Here is an 18053-nt window from a genome sequence, read left to right as displayed (position 1 = left end):
GTCTTGTATCTGCTTGTAGAGGTCTGTCCCTGTCGGCCTGACGTCACCAGGGCTGACAGTCCCGGAAACCAGGGAAGCTGGTCTTGACGGAAACAGGAGCCTGCTGGGCTCAAGAAGGTCCAGGTGGGACGCCATGGTGGGAGGAGGTTAGGAGGAGGAAGCTGTGTCTAGAGGCACAGAAGATTCCAGAGACTGCAACAGCATTATTAAGGCTTCAGTAGGAGAAAGCCCAAGGCCGCAGGATGACTCACGCCTTCGTTCCCCAAGCTCTGCTCTGCATAGACAATGCAACCCCCTGAAATTCTTGCCTGTGTTGAGTAGGTGGGACACTGATGCTTAGCCGGAAGCCAGCCGGGGAGACTTGCTAACAACCGCTACAGACCACGTGACCTGGAAATAAGGGGGTGGGGGAGGGTAAGGCAGTAAAGGGTGTGTTGCTGCTGCTGGGAGGTTAAGATGAAGGCGCCCATGAACTGGTTTGCCTGGGTTGGGTGGAGAATGGAATTGGCACCTATTGGCTGGGTAGGAAGGCAGATCTGAATTAGGGGATCCACATAGGCCTGGTCCAGTGTACGGCTGTGACCCTTAAAATTAAGCCAAAACCTGTATCTTACCAGAATAGAAATCCATCCGCATCTGTATGGTCACATGGCACTTGCTTGTTCATTTGGGGATTTGTTTTGTTCCTTCTTGGAAGTCTCAACAACTCCCTCAATGCCTAAAGGCCATATTCAGAATAGCCCACTTTCTAAGTCTGGGGAGTGTGTTGGTGACTAGAATTCTGTAGGATTTTTGTTGATTTCCACTGTAATTTTCTGTGTGTTTCTTTTCTGTGTATATATCACACATATATGTCACATAATTAGGGCCGTCCTATTTGTGTAGTTCTAGAAATCCGTTCTTTCATCTGACTTCATGTTCTAAAGGTTTTTATACAATTAAAACAATTCTCCAAGAATGTTAATGGTTGCATTTCTTTCTTTCTTTCTTTCTTTTTTTCTTTCTTTTTTTTTTTTTTTTGTCCTTTTTGAGACAGGATTTCTCTGTGTAGCCCTGGCTGTCCTGGAACTCACTCTGTAGACCAGGCTGGCCTTGAACTCACAGAGATCTGCCTGCCTCTGCCTCCCGAGGGCTGGGATTGCGGGCCTGTGCCTCCACTGTCTGGCTAATGGTTTTATTTTGTTGAGTTCATTTAAACATTCCCCTGTTGTTGAGCCTTCATGTTTCCAAATTTTCTGTGGTAAACATTGCAATATGGAACAACTTTGCCACTGTTTTCCAGACAGCCCTTTCTTAACGGAACAGGTCTGTGTCCTCCCCCCAGCCCCACCCAGGTCACCCCTAGATTTGTAGACTCTGTTTCCCTTCCTGAGTCCAAAGGATTCAGAAATGTGTAAATGTTGCTTTTTCTCTTTCTTTTTCAAAAACAACACATTTCCCCCTTTTCTTCCAGGCAACTGAGAGTTACAATTTGCATACCCTGGACCATATCCTCTAACTGCTAATAAAATTATTTTTGTGTTTAAAAAAAAAAAGGTGGGGGGGAGGCTTGTTAGATGTTGATTACTGAGTCAAAACAGTAAAACTTATTGAGACACATGATTATATTTTGCTAAATGGTTCTTAGATTATATTAGTGTTTATGGTCAACATAATGTGTGTCCCAGTTCAGTTCACCCTCACTTGTATCTGGATGCTTTCAGTAGCTCCTGTTTTGATATTTAAACATAATAAAGTAAGAACAAGGTATCTCCTTGTTCTATTTTTAGTCCTAGGGATTCTCTGTGAGCTGGATTCTCCCCACTGTTCTCCCAAGTTTATGGAGGCCACCATAGGGGGGTTTTTTGTTTATGGTTTTGTGTTTTTGTCTTTTTTTTTTTCTCCCAGTTCTCAGGATTGCCTCCCACCTGTAAGGCACAAGCTATCACTGAACCCACATCCCACAGCCCAAGGCAATAGTTTTTAGTTTGTTTTAAGAATAGTGGACAGGCCGGGCGGTGGTGGCGCACGCCTTTAATCCTAGCACTTGGGAGGCAGAGGCAGGTGGATCTCTGTGAGTTCGAGGCCAGCCTGGTCTACAAATTGAGTCCAGGACAGCCAGGGCTATACAGAGAGACCCTGTCTCAAAAAAAAAAAAAAAAAATAGTGGATAGGAGGCTCCCTCCAGGCCTCATCAGATGCACTGGGAGGAGGTAGAGACTGAGGGTCTCTGTGAGTTCGAGGCCAGCCTGGTCAACAAACCAAGTCCAGGACAGCCAGGGCTCCACAGGAAAAACCCTGTCTCTGTGGACTAAGAATGGAGCTCAGGACCCAGAGTTCAGGGTGGGGAGAGGAGATATAAATGGGGAGACCTGAAAGCAGTTGCACAGACAACTTTCGATCAGCTGGGTGAGGGGGCAAAGGACTCCCCCAGGGAGAGAGGATAGGGACAGGACCAATTGCACCGAGGGGACTTTCCTTTGCAGGTTTCCTTTAGGTAGGACCGCCCCCTTGGACATGGGAATGCTGGTTTGAAAGGGTGACTGTGGCCCTCACTCAAGCAGTCCAATTTCACCTAAGCCGCAAGGAGAGTTAATGAGTTGGCAACAGGGATCCGGGGCCAGAGCAGAGGGTACATGATTGGGTAGTAACTTGCAGGCCAGGAACAGTTCTAAGCACTTATAATTAACTCCTTTATCTTCACCAGCATCACAGAGAGCAGGTGTAAGAGCTAAAGTTAACCTGTAAACCCCACAGAGAAGTTCAGCGTCAGTCAGGAAGTAGGTGGAGACGCCTAAATTTGAACCTAGACATTCTGGCTAGGCTAACCTCAACATAGAAACTAATGTGGGATGGGGAGCTAGCCTTGATGGGCACACCCTGCTTTGCAATGCCCAATAGAAGGAAACAGACTCAGGTGGGAATGCAGAGAATGCCAGGGCAGGGCTTCTGCTTAAAACGGATTCTGGGACCCTAATAATAGCTACCTGACTTTGTGTCAGGCATTGTGCAAAGGGGGCTTTAGAGCTAATCGTCTGTAACTCCTTTGGATGAGGTGCTGTTATTATCTCATCTTATTTATGAGGAAGCTGACGCACAGAAATCGCCCAAGACCAAAGGGCTAAAGGTTGCCCACGTGGCGTTGGCGAACAGGAAAAAAAAAATGGTGGGGGCGTGGTCATGGGGCCGGGGGCGTGGCCGAACGGGGCGTGGCCGCAGACTTGGCGGGGCCTGGGGCTGGCGAGATTGGCGCGCTGCCGGGGAGGTTTCGGCGGGGTCGCACCTGTTGCGTGACTCCCCCGTAGTCGGGCCACGGGTGTTGGATCCCTAATTGATACCCACAAAGTGGTGAAAGAACCCTAGGCGAATTCCGGGTCCGGTTTTCTGGGGAGCACGTGGCCTGCTTCCTCTTGAGTGTGGGCTTGGGGTCGCGACTCCGGGGTCTCCTGAGGTCAGTCTGGCCTCTGGAGTCGGCGGGGGAGTCCGCCCCCCCCCCGATCAGCTGGCCATTTTGAAAAACTGCCTTCCCGCTTTCAGTGAGGGTGCAGGGGCCAGTGGCGTGACTTCGCCCCCTCCTCGCTGTGCAGACTTTCGTAGGCATCCTCCCTGGTGCCACTCGGGACTCAGGGCAGTATGGCCTCAGGTAAGTGTGTGGCGCCTGTGTTGGTGATAGAGGCACCCCAGGACAGAGGTGCCTTGGTCCGTGGATAAGAGGGTGATGGTCTTAGCAATGCCTCCAAGACCTAGGGGATGTCAACAGCTCCTAGAAGGGTTTAGGGAAGCAGACCTTGAATGTGCAGACAAGGGGACAAGTCTGAGGAGCCTGGGGTCTTTCCCAGAGACCTCAGACAGAACCCTGCCTCCTACTCTTCCTGTCTTCCTAGGAGGCAGCTTCTGCCGGTCAGTGGAATTTTCCCAAGACAGGCCCCTCCCTCCTGGGCTCGAGTTCTCAGTTCTGCCTCCTTCTCCCGGAGCTGGGCTGTCCCTAGAGCAGGGGTCAGATGGAGAAGAAAAGAGGGGGGCTCTGCCTCAGAGGCGCCTGGTTTTCATGAGAACTCTTGCCCTGTCCCTATAGGAAATGGGTTTTGAGCTTGGAGAAGCTCAGGCTGTATTCTTGCTTATTATTTTTCTCTCTGGCTGGCCGGACCAGCCTAGCCCGGACTTTGGCTTCTTTGCCTTGAAGCTTTGGCAAGGGATGAGGCTTCCCGAGGTTGGGTGAGGGGTGGTGCAGGGTTGAGAGCTGGCGTTGCTCCATCCGTTTTCTCTGCACGCCATCCCCCAACCCCGGTCCCAGCCACCATCAGTCACGTCACTCTCGGGACTAGAGTGGGAAGGGAGGGATAAGGGGCAGGATGGAGGCCCCACTCCCCGAGGTTGCCTAGACAACATCAGAAATCGTGGCCAGGGCCTCTTCCGCCTGCGGGGCGCTGCTTCCTGCATCAGTCACTCCCGCTGGGGGCGGGGCGGAGGAAGGGGTTGGATGTAAGAGAGCTTGGCCCCAGCTGGTGAGGTTCCTCCGCTGTTGCCTTGGCCCTAGCCATGGCATCCTATCCTGGACCAGGCAAAGCCAAGGCCAAATATCCCTTTAAGAAGCGGGCCAGCCTGCAGGCTTCCGCTGCCGCTCCAGGTGAGTGTTTTTTGGCTTCAGGCTTGGGCTTTCCCATCGCCTGTCCAGGCCACTGAGTGCCTCAGAGAGGGGCTTCTTTCTAAAGCACCCTCTCTGCGGTGGTGCCTAGATCTCCGTTCCAGGGCTGGCTAGGTGGCTTGGGTGGCACAGGGAGGGAAGTGGGAGGGGGTGCCTGAGGTTACCATGTCAGGGATGCTCCGCACCGTAACAAGGAGTGGGTGTGGATGTGGGTGCAGAGGAGGTATATATATGCACACGTGTCTGCTTGTGCAGATGCCAAGGCTGCGTGTGACGCCTATGTGAATGGAGTGGGGTGGGTGTAGGACTGACTGCGGACTGGCTACTCTGATTGGTGCCTGTGCCTATAGCAGGCAGGCTCAGCCTGTCCTGCCTCCACTTCGTCTAAGACCCTAGATCTAGAAGTCCCTCCCTGGTGACATGTGGGGGTCCTGCATTGCTGGCACACACACCAGGGCTAGGGCTCCGGTGCCAGTATCATCCTTCCTGTCTGCTTGTTCCTGGTCTGCGTTGTGAGTCTCTTCAGGAGAGTGGGGGAGCCCTTGGGATGATGGCTGGTGGGCTGTGTACGCTGCACTCTTCGGATTGGCTCCTACTTTGTGGGCATCTCTGCACCATTTGCAGCTGGTCATGTGGTGGCGGCTGTGTCCGTCCTGGTGAGGACTTAGCTACTAGGGTGTCTGCAGCTCTCAAGTCTAATAGCTAGAGAAAGACCTTTGGGTGGTTGATTGGGTGTCATTAACCCCTCATGGCTGCCTATTCACACACTGACTGCCCTCCTCTAGCATGATCTTACGCTGCTGAAGGTGTTGGGCTAAGGCTTTGGACTGTGCTGAGATATATTCTCTGTGCTCAGATCTGTCTTGTAGGTGTATGCCCTGTGCTGAATCAGAGACCCTTAGGTGGTCAGACCATGAGAGCATCTTGTACTTGGGGTCAGGGCCTAGTGAATCCTGGAGCTGGTAGGATGGTCCCCCTTTGGCTGGCTGTGTGTACATGTGGTGTTGAGGATGCCACCTTTTGGCACAGGGCCAGGGAGACGGGTCTCGGTCTGAGAAAGTGTGGAAGTTAGTGCCTGTTTGTCACCTCTGGTGAGTCCCCTAGTAGTCTTTTGCAGTCATGTGACCGGACTAGGGAGGATGACTCTGGCTGCTGGGTCCCTTCCTGCTCACCCAGCACTTCTGTGGAGGGCCAGGGCTGTCTGATAGGAAAAGGTTTCAGATGAGAGTGTTTGGCTTCATTTCTTTCTTTCTTTTTTTTTTTTTTTAAAGATTTATTTTATTATTATGTATACAATGTTGTCTGCTTGTTTACCTGCAGGCCAGAAGAGGAAACCAGGTTATATTACAGATAGTTGTGAGCCACCATGTAGTTGCTGGGAATTGAACTCAGGACCTTTGGAAGAGCAGGCGGTGCTCTTAACCACTGAGCCATCTCTCCAGCCCTTGGCTTCATTTCTGTACCTCTGTCTGCGGTCTGCCTTCAGGGACGTAGACGTGGTGGTTGGTGGCTTGGTATAGTGATGCACACTTGAGATGAGGTACTTGCGAGGCTGAGGCAGGAGGATCATGAGTTCCAGGCATGCTTGGACACTTAGTAAGATACTGCCTGGAAGTGAAAATAAAAAAGGATGAGGATACAGCTAGATGGTAGAGGACTTCCCGGCATATCCAGGCCTCAGGTGTGGGTCCAGTAAAGCAAAAGACAGAAAACAAAACTTCCAAGTGGTCTGGATCTGTATTTAAGAAGATTCTGGGTTCCTTTTTTATTTTTTTTATTTTTATTTTATTGAGGCAGGGTTTGTCTGTGTAGCCTTATTTGTCTTAGAACTCACTCTGTAGATCAGGCTGACTTCGAACTCACGGAGATCCCACCTGCCTCTGCCACCCGAGTGCTGGGATTTAAGGTTTGTGCCACCAACACCCTGCGTAGGATCTTGATGATCAAAGACTTCCAACCCTGGATTGGGTGGGTAGGTGTTGACTTTGCTTCTCCCCCTGTTCTGCTCTCCTGCAAGAGAGGAACAGCATCGCCTTTCACCCCTGCAAGGTTTCTTTCTCCTCTTTGCTCTTCCCTGTTTGTCAGCCTTGACTCTGCACTGGGCTCAGAGAAGCTCTCACCCTCCTCACTGAAGGGCGCCCATGTGGGAAGTGTTTTGAGGGTCCCAGGGATCCCTAATTGCAGTTCCATGGGGTTCCAGTAGGGACGTAAGCTTTACAGAAGCTTGTACAGAAGCATTCCCCTGTGAGTCTCCTGGGGTTGCAGCCAGGTAGGACAAGGCCACTTTCTCACCCGTTTATAGCCTGTGTCCAGAGGTTAAGACAAGCAAGTAAACAAAAGCAGAGTCCCGTATGTCTTCCAAATGCTGCTCCCATACTCCAAGGTACTCTTCCTGAACATGTGGTCCCCACTCTTATGATGGGCTTGGAACTGGTGTGTGCGCTAGGAATATTAGGCCAAGTGTCAAACTACCAGTTAGCTCCTGTGTTTAGCAAAGGCCCTGTCTTTCCCGAAGAGTCCATAGTCAGGGCCCAAAGACAGTGGTGGGCAGAGGAAGCTGGCCAGAGACTACAGGCCTCAGGGGAGGATGACGGGTCTCCCTCATGGTCTCTCCTACCCTTTGGCCAGCCAGACTGTGTCCACTCTCTGTCCCCTAGGGCTGTGGTTTTAAGGAGACTTGGCCCCTCCCCTGCCAGGCAGCCTTGCTGTGTCAGCCTGTCTTGTTTCTCCCTTTTGAGATGCCAGGATCTGGGTGGGCCTCCTGGCACTGAAGAGGTTAAGGCCCACTTAAAATGAGTTCTCACCTCCCAATTCCTGCCCCTTCCCTGGCCTTCTGAACTCCCCTGCACTCTCCCAGCTCCCTACTTGCAGCCATCCCAGGGTCTCCCCTGCTTATAGCTGCACTTGGTACAGCCCATGCCAGCCCCTGAGCTGTCCTGGGGGACTGGCTGCAGCTTCACAAGGCAAAACAGGCAGGCAAGGGGCACAGGGCTGCTGACCAGAGCACTTTTGAACTCTGCAGGTAGGGTTCCAGTACCAAGGCAAGTAGGAAGCTGGGTTCTGATCTAGGGTAAGCACCCCTCTCTTTGTCTAGCTTTGGGACTGTACCTGGAATCCTAGGAAGTGGGTACAGAGACCTTAAGAGTCCTTTTCTAAGCCAGAGTGGAGGCGATGGAGAAGGGACGCACTGTCTACAGCTGGCTGGGAGAACCAAATGGTCTGTGGACAGCTTCATGCAAGAGGAGTCTCAGACTGTTGAAGGAGCCAGAGAGGTTCCTTTCTGGTGGGCTGGTGAGAGCTTAGGCCGCCCAGGAGACTAGCAGCTTCAGACATCCAGGGTTAGCCTTGTAGGTAGGGCCCACGTTGGAGTACAAAACCCTCTGGCTTCCAAGTCTGCCTTTCCCAGGGCCCTCCACGAGGCCTCCAGCCTAGATCCTAAGGCCTTCAAGTGGCTCAGACCGTGGCAGCTCTCTTTGGAGGGGCAGCCAGCAGTGGGGAGGGGTAGCCTAGGATCAGCCCCTCATCTTGACGGCTCTGGGGTCCTGGGAGAGAGAAGACAGGCCTCCAGAGGGAGACAGGGTTCCTTGCCAACCAAGTCCTCTTTCTTAAGGGTTGCTTCTCAGGTCGGAGCTGGGTAGCTGCTGTACTTTGTGCTTTGCAGGTCCAGGACAGCAGGCAGTGGTTCTATACTTTTCAGTGAGACATCTGTTAGGCCCGGGCTAGATCTGACCCTGGTAGAAGCTGACGATTTGTAGTGTAGCCACTAGTTCTAAATGAGTGCTGTGTGTGTGTGTGTGTGTGTGTGTGTGTGTGTGTGTGTGTGTGTGTACACCCCTTTCTGGAAAATAGTCATGTGCAGGTAGTTCTCCTGATCTAAGGGAGTGGGCCACCCCCATCTTAAGTTCTGTTTGCAGGGTTGACGGGGACCTTTTGCCCCACAGGCAGGCACAGGACCTCATCCCTGAGCGGGCCTCTCTGTGGATGTGGGTGAATACCCTTAGGAGCCCCACATGGCTGGCTCTTCTGTCTTAGTGGAAGTATTGCCCAGTGTCTAGGTCCTGGCTTTTTAATAGGGTCTGGCCCCAGGGTGGCCCCAGGCTCTTGATTTTCAGAGACATCCAGGCCCTGTCTCTCCTCCCATTGACCTTGACACCTCTGTCTCTGCAGAGGCACGGAGTGGTCTGGGGACCTCACCACTGCAGTCTGCCCGCTCCCTGCAGGGTACCGCTCCCTGCCTCAAGCACTTCCCGCTCGACCTTCGCACGTCTATGGATGGCAAATGCAAGGAGATCGCCGAGGTACCACCTGGGACCCTGGCACCACCTCACCTCAAACACTGCCTCTGTTGCTATACCCCCCTCTACCTCCGCACCCCTCATCTCATGCTTGGCAGTCCCTGACCCTTTCCCAGGAACCCTGGCTCCTGCGCTCACTCCTTGCCCAGGCTCTGAAGTAGGGGTGGGGGAGGGGGGAGAGGGCAGGGGCAGAGGGCTTGAAGGTAAGAGCATCCCCCCACACCTTTCCTCCTTCCCTCCTTGGTACCAGGAGTTGTTCAGCCGCTCACTGGCTGAGAGTGAGCTCCGCAGCGCCCCTTACGAGTTCCCAGAGGAAAGCCCCATCGAGCAGCTAGAGGAAAGGAGGCAGCGGCTGGAGAGGCAGATCAGCCAGGATGTCAAGTGAGTCTACTGCCCCATCCCTGTCCCATTGTCTGTTTTTGAGGTCCACCAGGGAGGCCGCATACAGGGACGGGCTACGGCTGGTTCCCTCTTCCAGTAGGTTCGAAGTCTACTGGATAACTTTACTTCTGGAGCTGCTTTCTCATTTCTGAAGTGGGGGTGAGAGCAGCCGAGGGTCTGCAGGCCTGCCCCGTGGGCTGCAGGTGACAATATGTGCGTAAGCAGCCGGCCCAGTGCTGTGACCTGGATGCTGCAGCCGCCGCCGCTCTTGCTCAACCAGACCCTTCTTCCGCTCACCTCTAGGCTGGAACCGGATATTCTGCTTCGGGCCAAGCAAGACTTCCTGAAGACAGACAGTGACTCGGACTTACAGTGAGGAGAGCAGAGGGACACGCGCAGATCATGCGGGGCTGCGGTCTGCCCTGTGACTGTCTCCGACCTTTGTTTACCTTTCCTTTCCTATAGGCTCTACAAGGAGCAAGGAGAGGGGCAGGGTGACAGGGGCCTTTGGGAGCGTGATGTGGTCCTCGAACGGGAATTTCAGCGGGTCATCATCTCTGGGGAGGAGAAGTGTGGGGTGAGTGTCGGGTGAAGCCTTAGGTTTGCACCCATGTTCTAGAGGGTTCTGGTGCATGCTGGAGAGGGTGTTTCTTTTTCTGGTGCCTGGAGCGGCTGAGGTTCAGGACTCACTCATATGCTGGGACCAGAGAGGGCTGTGTGCTCCTGGGTTTGAGACCTTTGGAGGTGGAGGAGGGAGCGGGCAGTGTGAGGTCTGGGGCTGGCCACCGCTGAGGTGAGTATGAGAGACCAAAGAGAGTGACTGCCTGTCCTTGTCTTCAGGTGCCATTCACAGACCTGTTAGATGCAGCCAAAAGTGTGGTGCGGGCGCTTTTCATCCGGGAGAAGTATATGGCCCTATCACAGCAGAGCTTCTGTGCCACCACTCGCCGTTACCTGCAGCAGCTGGCTGAGAAGCCTCTGGAGACTCGAACCTATGAACAGAGTCCTGATACCCCTGTGTCTGCTGGTGGGAGCTCCCGTCCCTCCCCAACTCCAACTGCTCTGGCTGTCTAGGCTTGGGGCCTCGGCACTTCTGCTCTGTCTGCCTCTCCCCTGCCCTAGCCTCTTCCTGCCTTCTTGACATCTAGGAGGGTGGAGGTTGGGGAATTATTTTTTGGGGGGGGGCTGCTGACATGCTTTGCCCTTTATGGAGCCTATAGACTGGGCAGCTGCTGGCCTTTGAAGCTCCCTGGCCCTGACTCTCCCCTCCCCTCTTTGCAGATGCCCCAGTGCACCCCCCGGCGCTGGAGCAGCACCCGTATGAACACTGTGAGCCAAGCACCATGCCTGGGGACCTGGGCTGGGGTCTGCGCATGGTGCGTGGTGTGGTGCATGTCTACACCCGCAGGGACCCTGATGAGCAGTAAGTGGGGCGTGGGGTGTGTTGGGGTATACCCCATGGAGTAATGCATTGGCTTGGGAGGGGCAGGAGGACTTGGCTTGCTCTCCTCACCTGAGCTTCCTGCGTGCTAGCTGTCCAGAGGTGGAGCTCCCATACCCCGACCTGCAGGAGTTTGTAGCTGACGTCAACGTGCTGATGGCCCTGATCATCAATGGCCCCATGTAAGTTTGCACCTGTCCTATTCAGCTCATCTCACAGACCACATTCTCCAGTCCTGCCCTGCCCTGCCCTGCCTCTGACAACTGTCACCTTGTCTCCTGCCACTCCCTGATCATCTAACCCTGGTTTGCTTGCTGCCCCCTTGGCTGACTTTATTCTCTATGCTCCTGCCTCTTCCTTTCAACCTCCCTCCCTCCCTCCCCAGGAACCTCCACCAGGATCTGAGTCTTTCTCTCTCTCTCTCTCTCTCTTCTTGTCCAGAAAGTCATTCTGCTACCGCCGGCTGCAGTACCTGAGCTCCAAATTCCAGATGCACGTTCTGCTTAATGAGATGAAGGAGCTCGCTGCACAGAAGAAGGTGCCACACCGGGACTTCTACAACATCCGGAAGGTAGGCTCTCAGCTCGTGGCCTCTGTGTCCCTGATCCACTGTCCCCCCTCCACCCCCCACCCCACCCTCCCTACTCTCCCCATCCCCCACTACCAACTGCAGCATCCAATATGGAGAACCCTTTCATACCCGCTGCTTTGGCCATGGACCCTTCCTTTAAAAATTTATTACGTTTTAATTAAATTGTGTATGTATGTGGGGCGGGCATGGGGACACAGAGAGAAGCTTCCCAGGAGGCATTTCTCCCACCAGGTCGGTCCTGGGGCTTGTCTCAGGTTGTCAGGTGTGGTAGCAAGTGCCTTTACCTGCTGAGCCATCTCTCCCCAACTTTGTATTTGTATGTTATGGTGTGTATGATATGTACATGCATGTTTTTGTGTGTGTGTGTGTGTGTGTGTGTGTGTGTGTGTGTGTGTGCGTGCACATGCAAGCATGTATGCGTGTGTACACATGTGTGGTGGGAGGCAAAGTTGACATTGCCTGTCTTCTACCTTATATACATGGAAACAGAGTTTTTCACTTGAACCCAGACTTTGCTGCGTCAAGCGGTCTAGCTACCCAGCTTACCTGTGTCTCCCCTGCCTTTGCCTTCCTCATATTACGACTATAGATGGGGGCTGGAGAGATGGCTCAAAGGTTAAGACCACTGACTGCTCTTCCAGAGGTCATGAGTTCAATTCCCAGCAACCACATGGTGGCTCACAACCATCTATAATGAGACCTGATGCCCTCTTGTGGCCGGCAGGTGTACATGCAGGCAAACCACCATATACTTAAATAAATAAATAAATAAATCTTAAAGGAAAAAGACTACAGACAGGCCGCTTCATATCCTTGGCATTTATGTGGGCTCAGGCGATCCCAACAGCAAGTCCTCGTGTTTGTTTAGCACACAGACACCTACTGGCCAGGCCATCTCCCCAGTCCCAAGGTGCAGCCTTTGGTGGACACGGCAGTCCTTCCCCACTGCAGGTGGACACGCACATCCATGCCTCCTCCTGCATGAACCAGAAGCATCTGCTGCGCTTCATCAAGCGGGCGATGAAGCGCCACCTGGAGGAGATCGTGCATGTCGAGCAGGGCCGGGAGCAGACGCTGCGTGAGGTCTTCGAGAGCATGAACCTCACTGCCTACGACTTGAGCGTGGACACCCTCGACGTGCACGCGGTCTGTCACGTGCCGTGGGCTGGGGTGTTGGCTCCGCACTGGGACCAGGGGTCAGGGGTGACCTGGGCCTTCCCATTCCCTCCAGGACAGGAATACCTTCCATCGATTTGACAAATTCAATGCCAAATACAACCCTATCGGGGAGTCCGTCCTCCGAGAGATCTTCATTAAAACAGACAACAAGATTTCTGGGAAGTACTTTGCTCACATCATCAAGGTATGGAGGCGACTCCCCCGGGGCTGAGCTGCAGCCCCTGTGTAGGGAGGGTTCAAGGGACGGGAGGAGGGAGTTGGGAAGCCTGCTGAGCGCGTGGGATGGGTGCACGGGGCAGGAGGAACCTAGATGCTGTTACTTCCGGTGTCTAGGAGGTGATGTCAGACCTGGAAGAGAGCAAATACCAGAACGCAGAGCTCCGACTGTCCATCTACGGGCGTTCGAGGGACGAGTGGGACAAGCTGGCGCGCTGGGCAGTGATGCACAGAGTACACTCTCCCAATGTGCGCTGGCTGGTGCAGGTGCCCCGCCTCTTGTGAGTGTCCCTTAGCGTGGGAGGGAGTGGCCAGGGCCTGCCTCCTGCTGTGCCGGCATGGCTGAGCCTTCTGTAGCCACACTAGGCACTCTAGGTGCCAGGAGGGGGCCCTCCCAAGCCGGCCCACAGTCTGTCGAGCCCTGTCTATCTGGGTGTCCTACTTTCCCACTGCAGTTCAAACGTACTTCCGTGCTTCTCACGACAGCTCTGACTCTTACTCTGGCCCGCCGTTGGCCCTGACCTGCGTAATGCTTGCGGTCCTGTCTTCTCTGCAGTGATGTGTACCGCACCAAGGGCCAACTGGCCAACTTCCAGGAGATGCTGGAGAACATCTTCCTGCCACTGTTTGAGGCTACCGTGCACCCTGCCAGCCACCCAGAGCTGCACCTCTTTCTGGAGCACGTGAGCGGGGTGGCGCACGGGCTGGGTGAGAGCAGGAGTGCCTGGGTGAGGGCCCAGCTGTGGCTCTGGGCCTGACCCGCCAGCTCTTTGCCAGGTGGATGGTTTTGACAGCGTGGATGATGAGTCCAAGCCGGAGAACCACGTCTTCAACCTGGAGAGTCCCCTCCCCGAAGCTTGGATGGAGGAAGACAACCCACCCTACGCCTACTACCTGTACTACACCTTCGCCAACATGGCCATGCTGAACCACCTGCGCAGGTGCTTCCTGGAGGAGTGCCAAACCCCCCTGCTCGCCTTGCTTGAGCGCCCCGAGCTCTGAGGCCACAGTGGGTGCCTTCACACACCCATTGCCTGCCCTGGTACCCAGACTGACTAGGCTCTTTCCCTAGAGTCACTAGCCGGAGGGCACAAGTGTCCTGGTGGTATGGGGTGGGTGTTGGGGGGGGGAGTGGGGGGGGTGTTGTCTGGGGTCAGGTGAGCTTAGGCATTGCCAGGCTCTGGTGCTGAGTCCTCTCCTCATACCCCTCAGGCAGAGAGGTTTCCATACGTTTGTGCTGAGGCCACACTGTGGGGAGGCTGGGCCCATCCACCACCTGGTGTCAGCCTTCATGCTGGCCGAGAACATCTCCCACGGGCTGCTGCTACGCAAGGTCAGGGTCTGTACCCCCAGCCCCCCCTGCCCCCCACCCCCGCCCCAAGCCTCCACATGCAGCTGTTTGCCTTCCTGATCCCCCACCCCTCACCTCGCCATGAGATCACATTCCTCCTTCCCAGTATAATTAGCTCTTCCCACCCAATGCTCTGCTGAGGAGCCCAGCTTGGGTTCCTCATTCTTGGGTGAGACCTACCCTGGATGCCCGTGCCAGCCCCCCCACTTTCCCTGTGCCCCAGAACCAGCGTGTCCTTGCATGACAAGCAGCAGTCCATTCCTCCTGCCTTGCCCAGGCCCCTGTCCTGCAGTACCTGTACTACCTGGCTCAGATTGGCATTGCCATGTCCCCGCTCAGCAACAACAGCCTGTTTCTCAGCTACCATCGGAACCCTCTCCCTGAGTACTTGTCCCGTGGCCTCATGGTCTCGCTGTCCACGGATGATCCCCTTCAGTTCCACTTTACCAAGGTCAGACCCAGCCCAGCAGGCAAGCGGGGGGGGGGACGGGGGGGACGAGGAGGGGGCTGCGGGGGGCGGAGTGTGTGTCTAGGGGAGACTGGCTTGTCTGTGGGTTGGTGTTGCCCCTTGCTGGTGCGGCCACTGTTAGCCAAGCCCTTAAAGGGAAGGAGGGACTGCAGGGGCTTGATGCTTCTCTCAAGGAACCTGGCCTCTGTAGGAGCCCCTGATGGAAGAGTACAGCATCGCTACCCAGGTGTGGAAGCTCAGCTCCTGCGACATGTGTGAACTGGCCCGTAACAGTGTGCTCATGAGTGGCTTCTCCCACAAGGTATGACACTCCACCTGACCTCTCTCCCCCTTCCTTTGCATTTCGGGGAGAGATGGTTGCATCTGCCTACAGCGCTGCCTGTTACCTACAACCCCCTGCAGGTAAAGAGCCACTGGCTAGGACCCAACTATACCAAGGAGGGCCCTGAGGGCAATGACATCCGCCGAACCAATGTGCCAGACATCCGCGTGGGCTACCGCCACGAGACCCTGTGCCAGGAGCTGGCGCTTATCACACAGGCCGTCCAGAGTGAGATGCTGGAGACCATCCCGGAGGAAGTGGGCATCGTCATGAGCCCAGGGCCTTAGTGAGCCTGGCCTAGGCAGTGCTTGCCCCATCTCAGCAACTTGATTGTGTCTGGTTGGACCCTTCCCACCTGGTCTGGTCTCTGCATGTCTCCGATCTTTGTTTCTGTCCCGCATGTCTTTGACCGTCTCTTGCCTTTGGGCCACCTCAGTGGAACCAAGTCTAGGAATAGGCTTCAGTATTGTCTTGGCTCAGGTGGTACCTGATGGCTAAGATTGAAAGGTTGGCCCTGCTAGTGACCCGTCCCAGGATTGTCGGAAGTCTGGCTGTCTTCTGGTGTCTTCAGTGTCCACAGGGGCTAGGGATGATTGTATGGGGCTGGCCCCTTTAGCCTCGGGAAGCCCTACCTCGGCAAATCCAGGCTTTGGCTAGAGTTCAGGTTGAGTTCCCTTCTTGTTAAGCGGCCGTGGAGCAAGTCAGGAAGGCTTCATTATCCCTGTGCTGCGGCACTGGTTGCTCAGCCTCAGTGAAGTCCCAGCCTGTCTGTGCTGCGCAGAGCAGGTGGTAGGCTTGCTCATGGCCCTGGAGGCCTGGCCTTGAGGGGCTGGACCACTGCTCCTGCCAAGTCAATTCTACCAGTCCACATGTTCCTATGTCACCAGCTCCCTTGTACCCCTGTGGGAGGGGACAGCTGCCCTGATCTGTGTCTACATTTGGAGGCTACTGTTGTTGAGGGTGCTGGGTCTCTCATTAGCCTTGGGGAATGGTACCTTCCTTGGGGGGGTTTCCAGGTCTGACCCGACCCAGATCCCGGCTAGCCTCATGTGTTGTGATGTTCTAGACTGAGGCCTTTGCTATGAAGAACAGTGTTTCATACGACCCATTTTTTCCTAGTGCATGAGAAATAAAAGATTATTTAATTAACGAGGCGTGTGAAGGTCTCTGTTGGGAGAGGAAGGGCGGGAGGGTGGCAAGGCACTCTGGGTAGAGTACAGCGTGGGCTGCTGTGTAACAGGCTGGCGGTCCTCCTCCGACACTGCTGAGTGCTTGGATTACAATGTGTGCTGCTACGTCTGTGACATGCAGTCTGGGATGTGTGGCATGGATGGAGTGGATTGGTGCATTTGCACATGGACTGAGGAGATACCACTGAGGAGATGCCACTGAGCCCCCCCCCCCCCCATCCTGAAGGGGACACGAAGCTCCAGGACCAGAGTGTATTCTTGACACCCCAGCTTGAAGGATGGCACTCTTGCCGGCTCATGTGTCCCATGAGGCCTCTCAGGACAGCATAGTGGGTGAGAACATATGTCCTTACACGTGCCTGCCTGAGGCTTTTAGGGAGCCTGTGCAAATGCTTTTTTCCAGGTCCCTCCCTCAGGGATTCTGACATAAAAGGTGGCAAGTGTGGTGACAGATACACCTGTCAGACTGTGTTGCAAGGCGCTGGAGCTGCTTGTGTTTGCACACGTCTCTAGCAATCCACCTTCAACCCAGAGTCTGTGGTGCAATTTGCAGAACGCCCCTTTGCCACTAAGGTGGCTGGAGTCGGCTGCCCGTGTGGAGAAGAGAAGTGAAATGGGTCCTGAACAGCACAGCGTACGTACTGTGTCGACAGCTGCTGCTGGATAGGGAGGGACCAGGGGCCGCCTGCCTCAGAATTGTAAGCCTGTGTGAGAGAGAACCTGCCTGGGAGCCCATGGAGGCTGCAGCAGCCCCCACACCCCCCTAGCACCTGACTTGGAGCAGGTACGAGTGCCCATCTGGATCTGGCCTAGGACTGTAGCGGGTGTCCCTGTCCCCAAGGCAGAGTTATAACTTACTCGCCTGCCTCCCACTGGCTCCTAGGCAGTTCATTTTAGCCTTTCACCTATCTGAACTGAATGCTGGCATTAGGGGCATGAGCAGAAGGCTGTCCAAAACAAAACTGGTTTCTGCCTAAAGAAATGGGCCGAGGAGATAGAAATTGCCAGCAACAGGATAGAGACAAGTGCCATGGTCTAAGGTCCTCTGGGTCTCACTGGGTCTTGTCTGCAGTCTTCCCCAAACAATGCTTGTCAAGGGTCCTGGGAGCTAGCTTTTGGAATCAAGCAAGCAGGATTAGGAGTTTTCCTTCTAGAGCGTTCCTTGAAGGCCAGCACTGCTCGTCCATACTAGCGCCGAGTCTCCGTAGTCATTCGCTGAGTTTGGCATTGAGTCAGATCCTTTCTGTCATTTTCCTGTGCAGCTTTTCACAGTTTGCACTTTGGCCCAACCCTCAGCACGTCACTGGCCAACAAAATGTCTCTTAGCAACGTCTCCAGTTTCATATCAACTGGACTCCGGTTTTCAGTTCTGCAGACATTTCTCTTTCCAACATGTATCAAGAGTGAATCTTTTGGGGGAAAAAAAAGTTTTGTTTTAATTTGATTTTGTGGTGCTAGGAATTGAACATAGGGCCTTTCATGTTTTAGGTTAGTGAGCTACACACGTAGCCGCGGGACAAATGATCTTTAAAAGGTAAAGAAGGTTTTGCTAGCTAAAAAGGAAACTCTACACTAGCATAATGGGTCACATGTTTGCTGGCTGATGCTGTCAGGAGTGTACACAGTGCTGAAGAGGCTCACATCTGTCTCTTCGGTCTGTGTTTAAGCCATCACCTGGTTCCTAACCATGAGGAGGAGACATGGCTACCTTAGGAATCACTGATCACAGAGCTGGGAAAATGAACCTCACAGCCAGGCTAAACAGGCACGCATGGTCAGCCCCAGATTTGATTGATGTGCAGTTCAGAGAGCTCGGAAAAGCAGGCCGGATAATCTTCTCCCACCTGGGCCACTTGGTCTCACTGTACCGACAGCCTCAGATGGCCACATGGACTGAAAAGTTAATATGAAAACACACAGGAGGTAAGATTCTGGGAATTCTTTTTCTAGTGGTACAAAACAAAGACATATAAGTAAAATGCCTTAGTAGAAA

At 54.2% G+C, this 18053-nt stretch overlaps 2 protein-coding genes across 3 annotated transcripts; one reads left to right on the top strand and one right to left on the bottom strand.

Annotated features, from left to right (window-relative positions):
* Positions 1-3157: 3157 nt before the first annotated feature.
* Positions 3158-3580, bottom strand: LOC311582484 (uncharacterized protein; the record flags this gene model as incomplete). The annotated part of the gene is made up of 1 exon (XM_084755643.1): positions 3158-3580. The coding sequence occupies one exon, from the start codon at positions 3578-3580 to the stop codon at positions 3158-3160; it is 423 nt and encodes a 140-aa protein (XP_084611769.1).
* AMPD2 (adenosine monophosphate deaminase 2) lies at positions 3485-16020 on the top strand. Of its 2 annotated transcripts, none has more exons than XM_084755746.1 (18): positions 3485-3622; positions 8792-8922; positions 9170-9300; positions 9604-9672; positions 9766-9877; positions 10141-10327; positions 10582-10723; positions 10834-10923; positions 11183-11312; positions 12285-12479; positions 12565-12696; positions 12846-13009; positions 13285-13411; positions 13506-13669; positions 13941-14061; positions 14357-14530; positions 14739-14849; positions 14951-16020. In XM_084755746.1, the coding sequence occupies exons 1-18, from the start codon at positions 3613-3615 to the stop codon at positions 15155-15157; spliced, it is 2397 nt and encodes a 798-aa protein (XP_084611872.1). In that variant the 5' UTR covers positions 3485-3612; the 3' UTR covers positions 15158-16020. The 2 variants fall into 2 exon arrangements, with proteins under 2 accessions (XP_084611872.1, XP_084611871.1); XM_084755745.1 differs by lacking the exon at positions 3485-3622 and adding an exon at positions 3717-4606.
* Positions 16021-18053: the final 2033 nt, after the last annotated feature.

The sequence above is a fragment of the Acomys minous genome, assembly GCF_964271855.1.
Source record: "Acomys minous genome assembly, chromosome: 14".
Classification (NCBI taxonomy): Eukaryota; Metazoa; Chordata; class Mammalia; order Rodentia; family Muridae; genus Acomys; species Acomys minous.
The sequence above is the reverse complement of the archived record's forward strand: the minus strand, read 5'-3'. Positions and strand labels throughout refer to the sequence as shown.

Coding starts and splice junctions, on each gene's coding strand:
- AMPD2 (XM_084755745.1), top strand. CDS start 4,519: ATGGCATCCTATCCTGGACCAGGCAAAGCCAAGGCCAAATATCCCTTT. Junction 9,878..10,140: donor CTGGGGAGGAGAAGTGTGGG/GTGAGTGTCGGG, acceptor CCTTGTCTTCAG/GTGCCATTCACAGACCTGTT. Junction 14,062..14,356: donor ACGGGCTGCTGCTACGCAAG/GTCAGGGTCTGT, acceptor TGCCTTGCCCAG/GCCCCTGTCCTGCAGTACCT.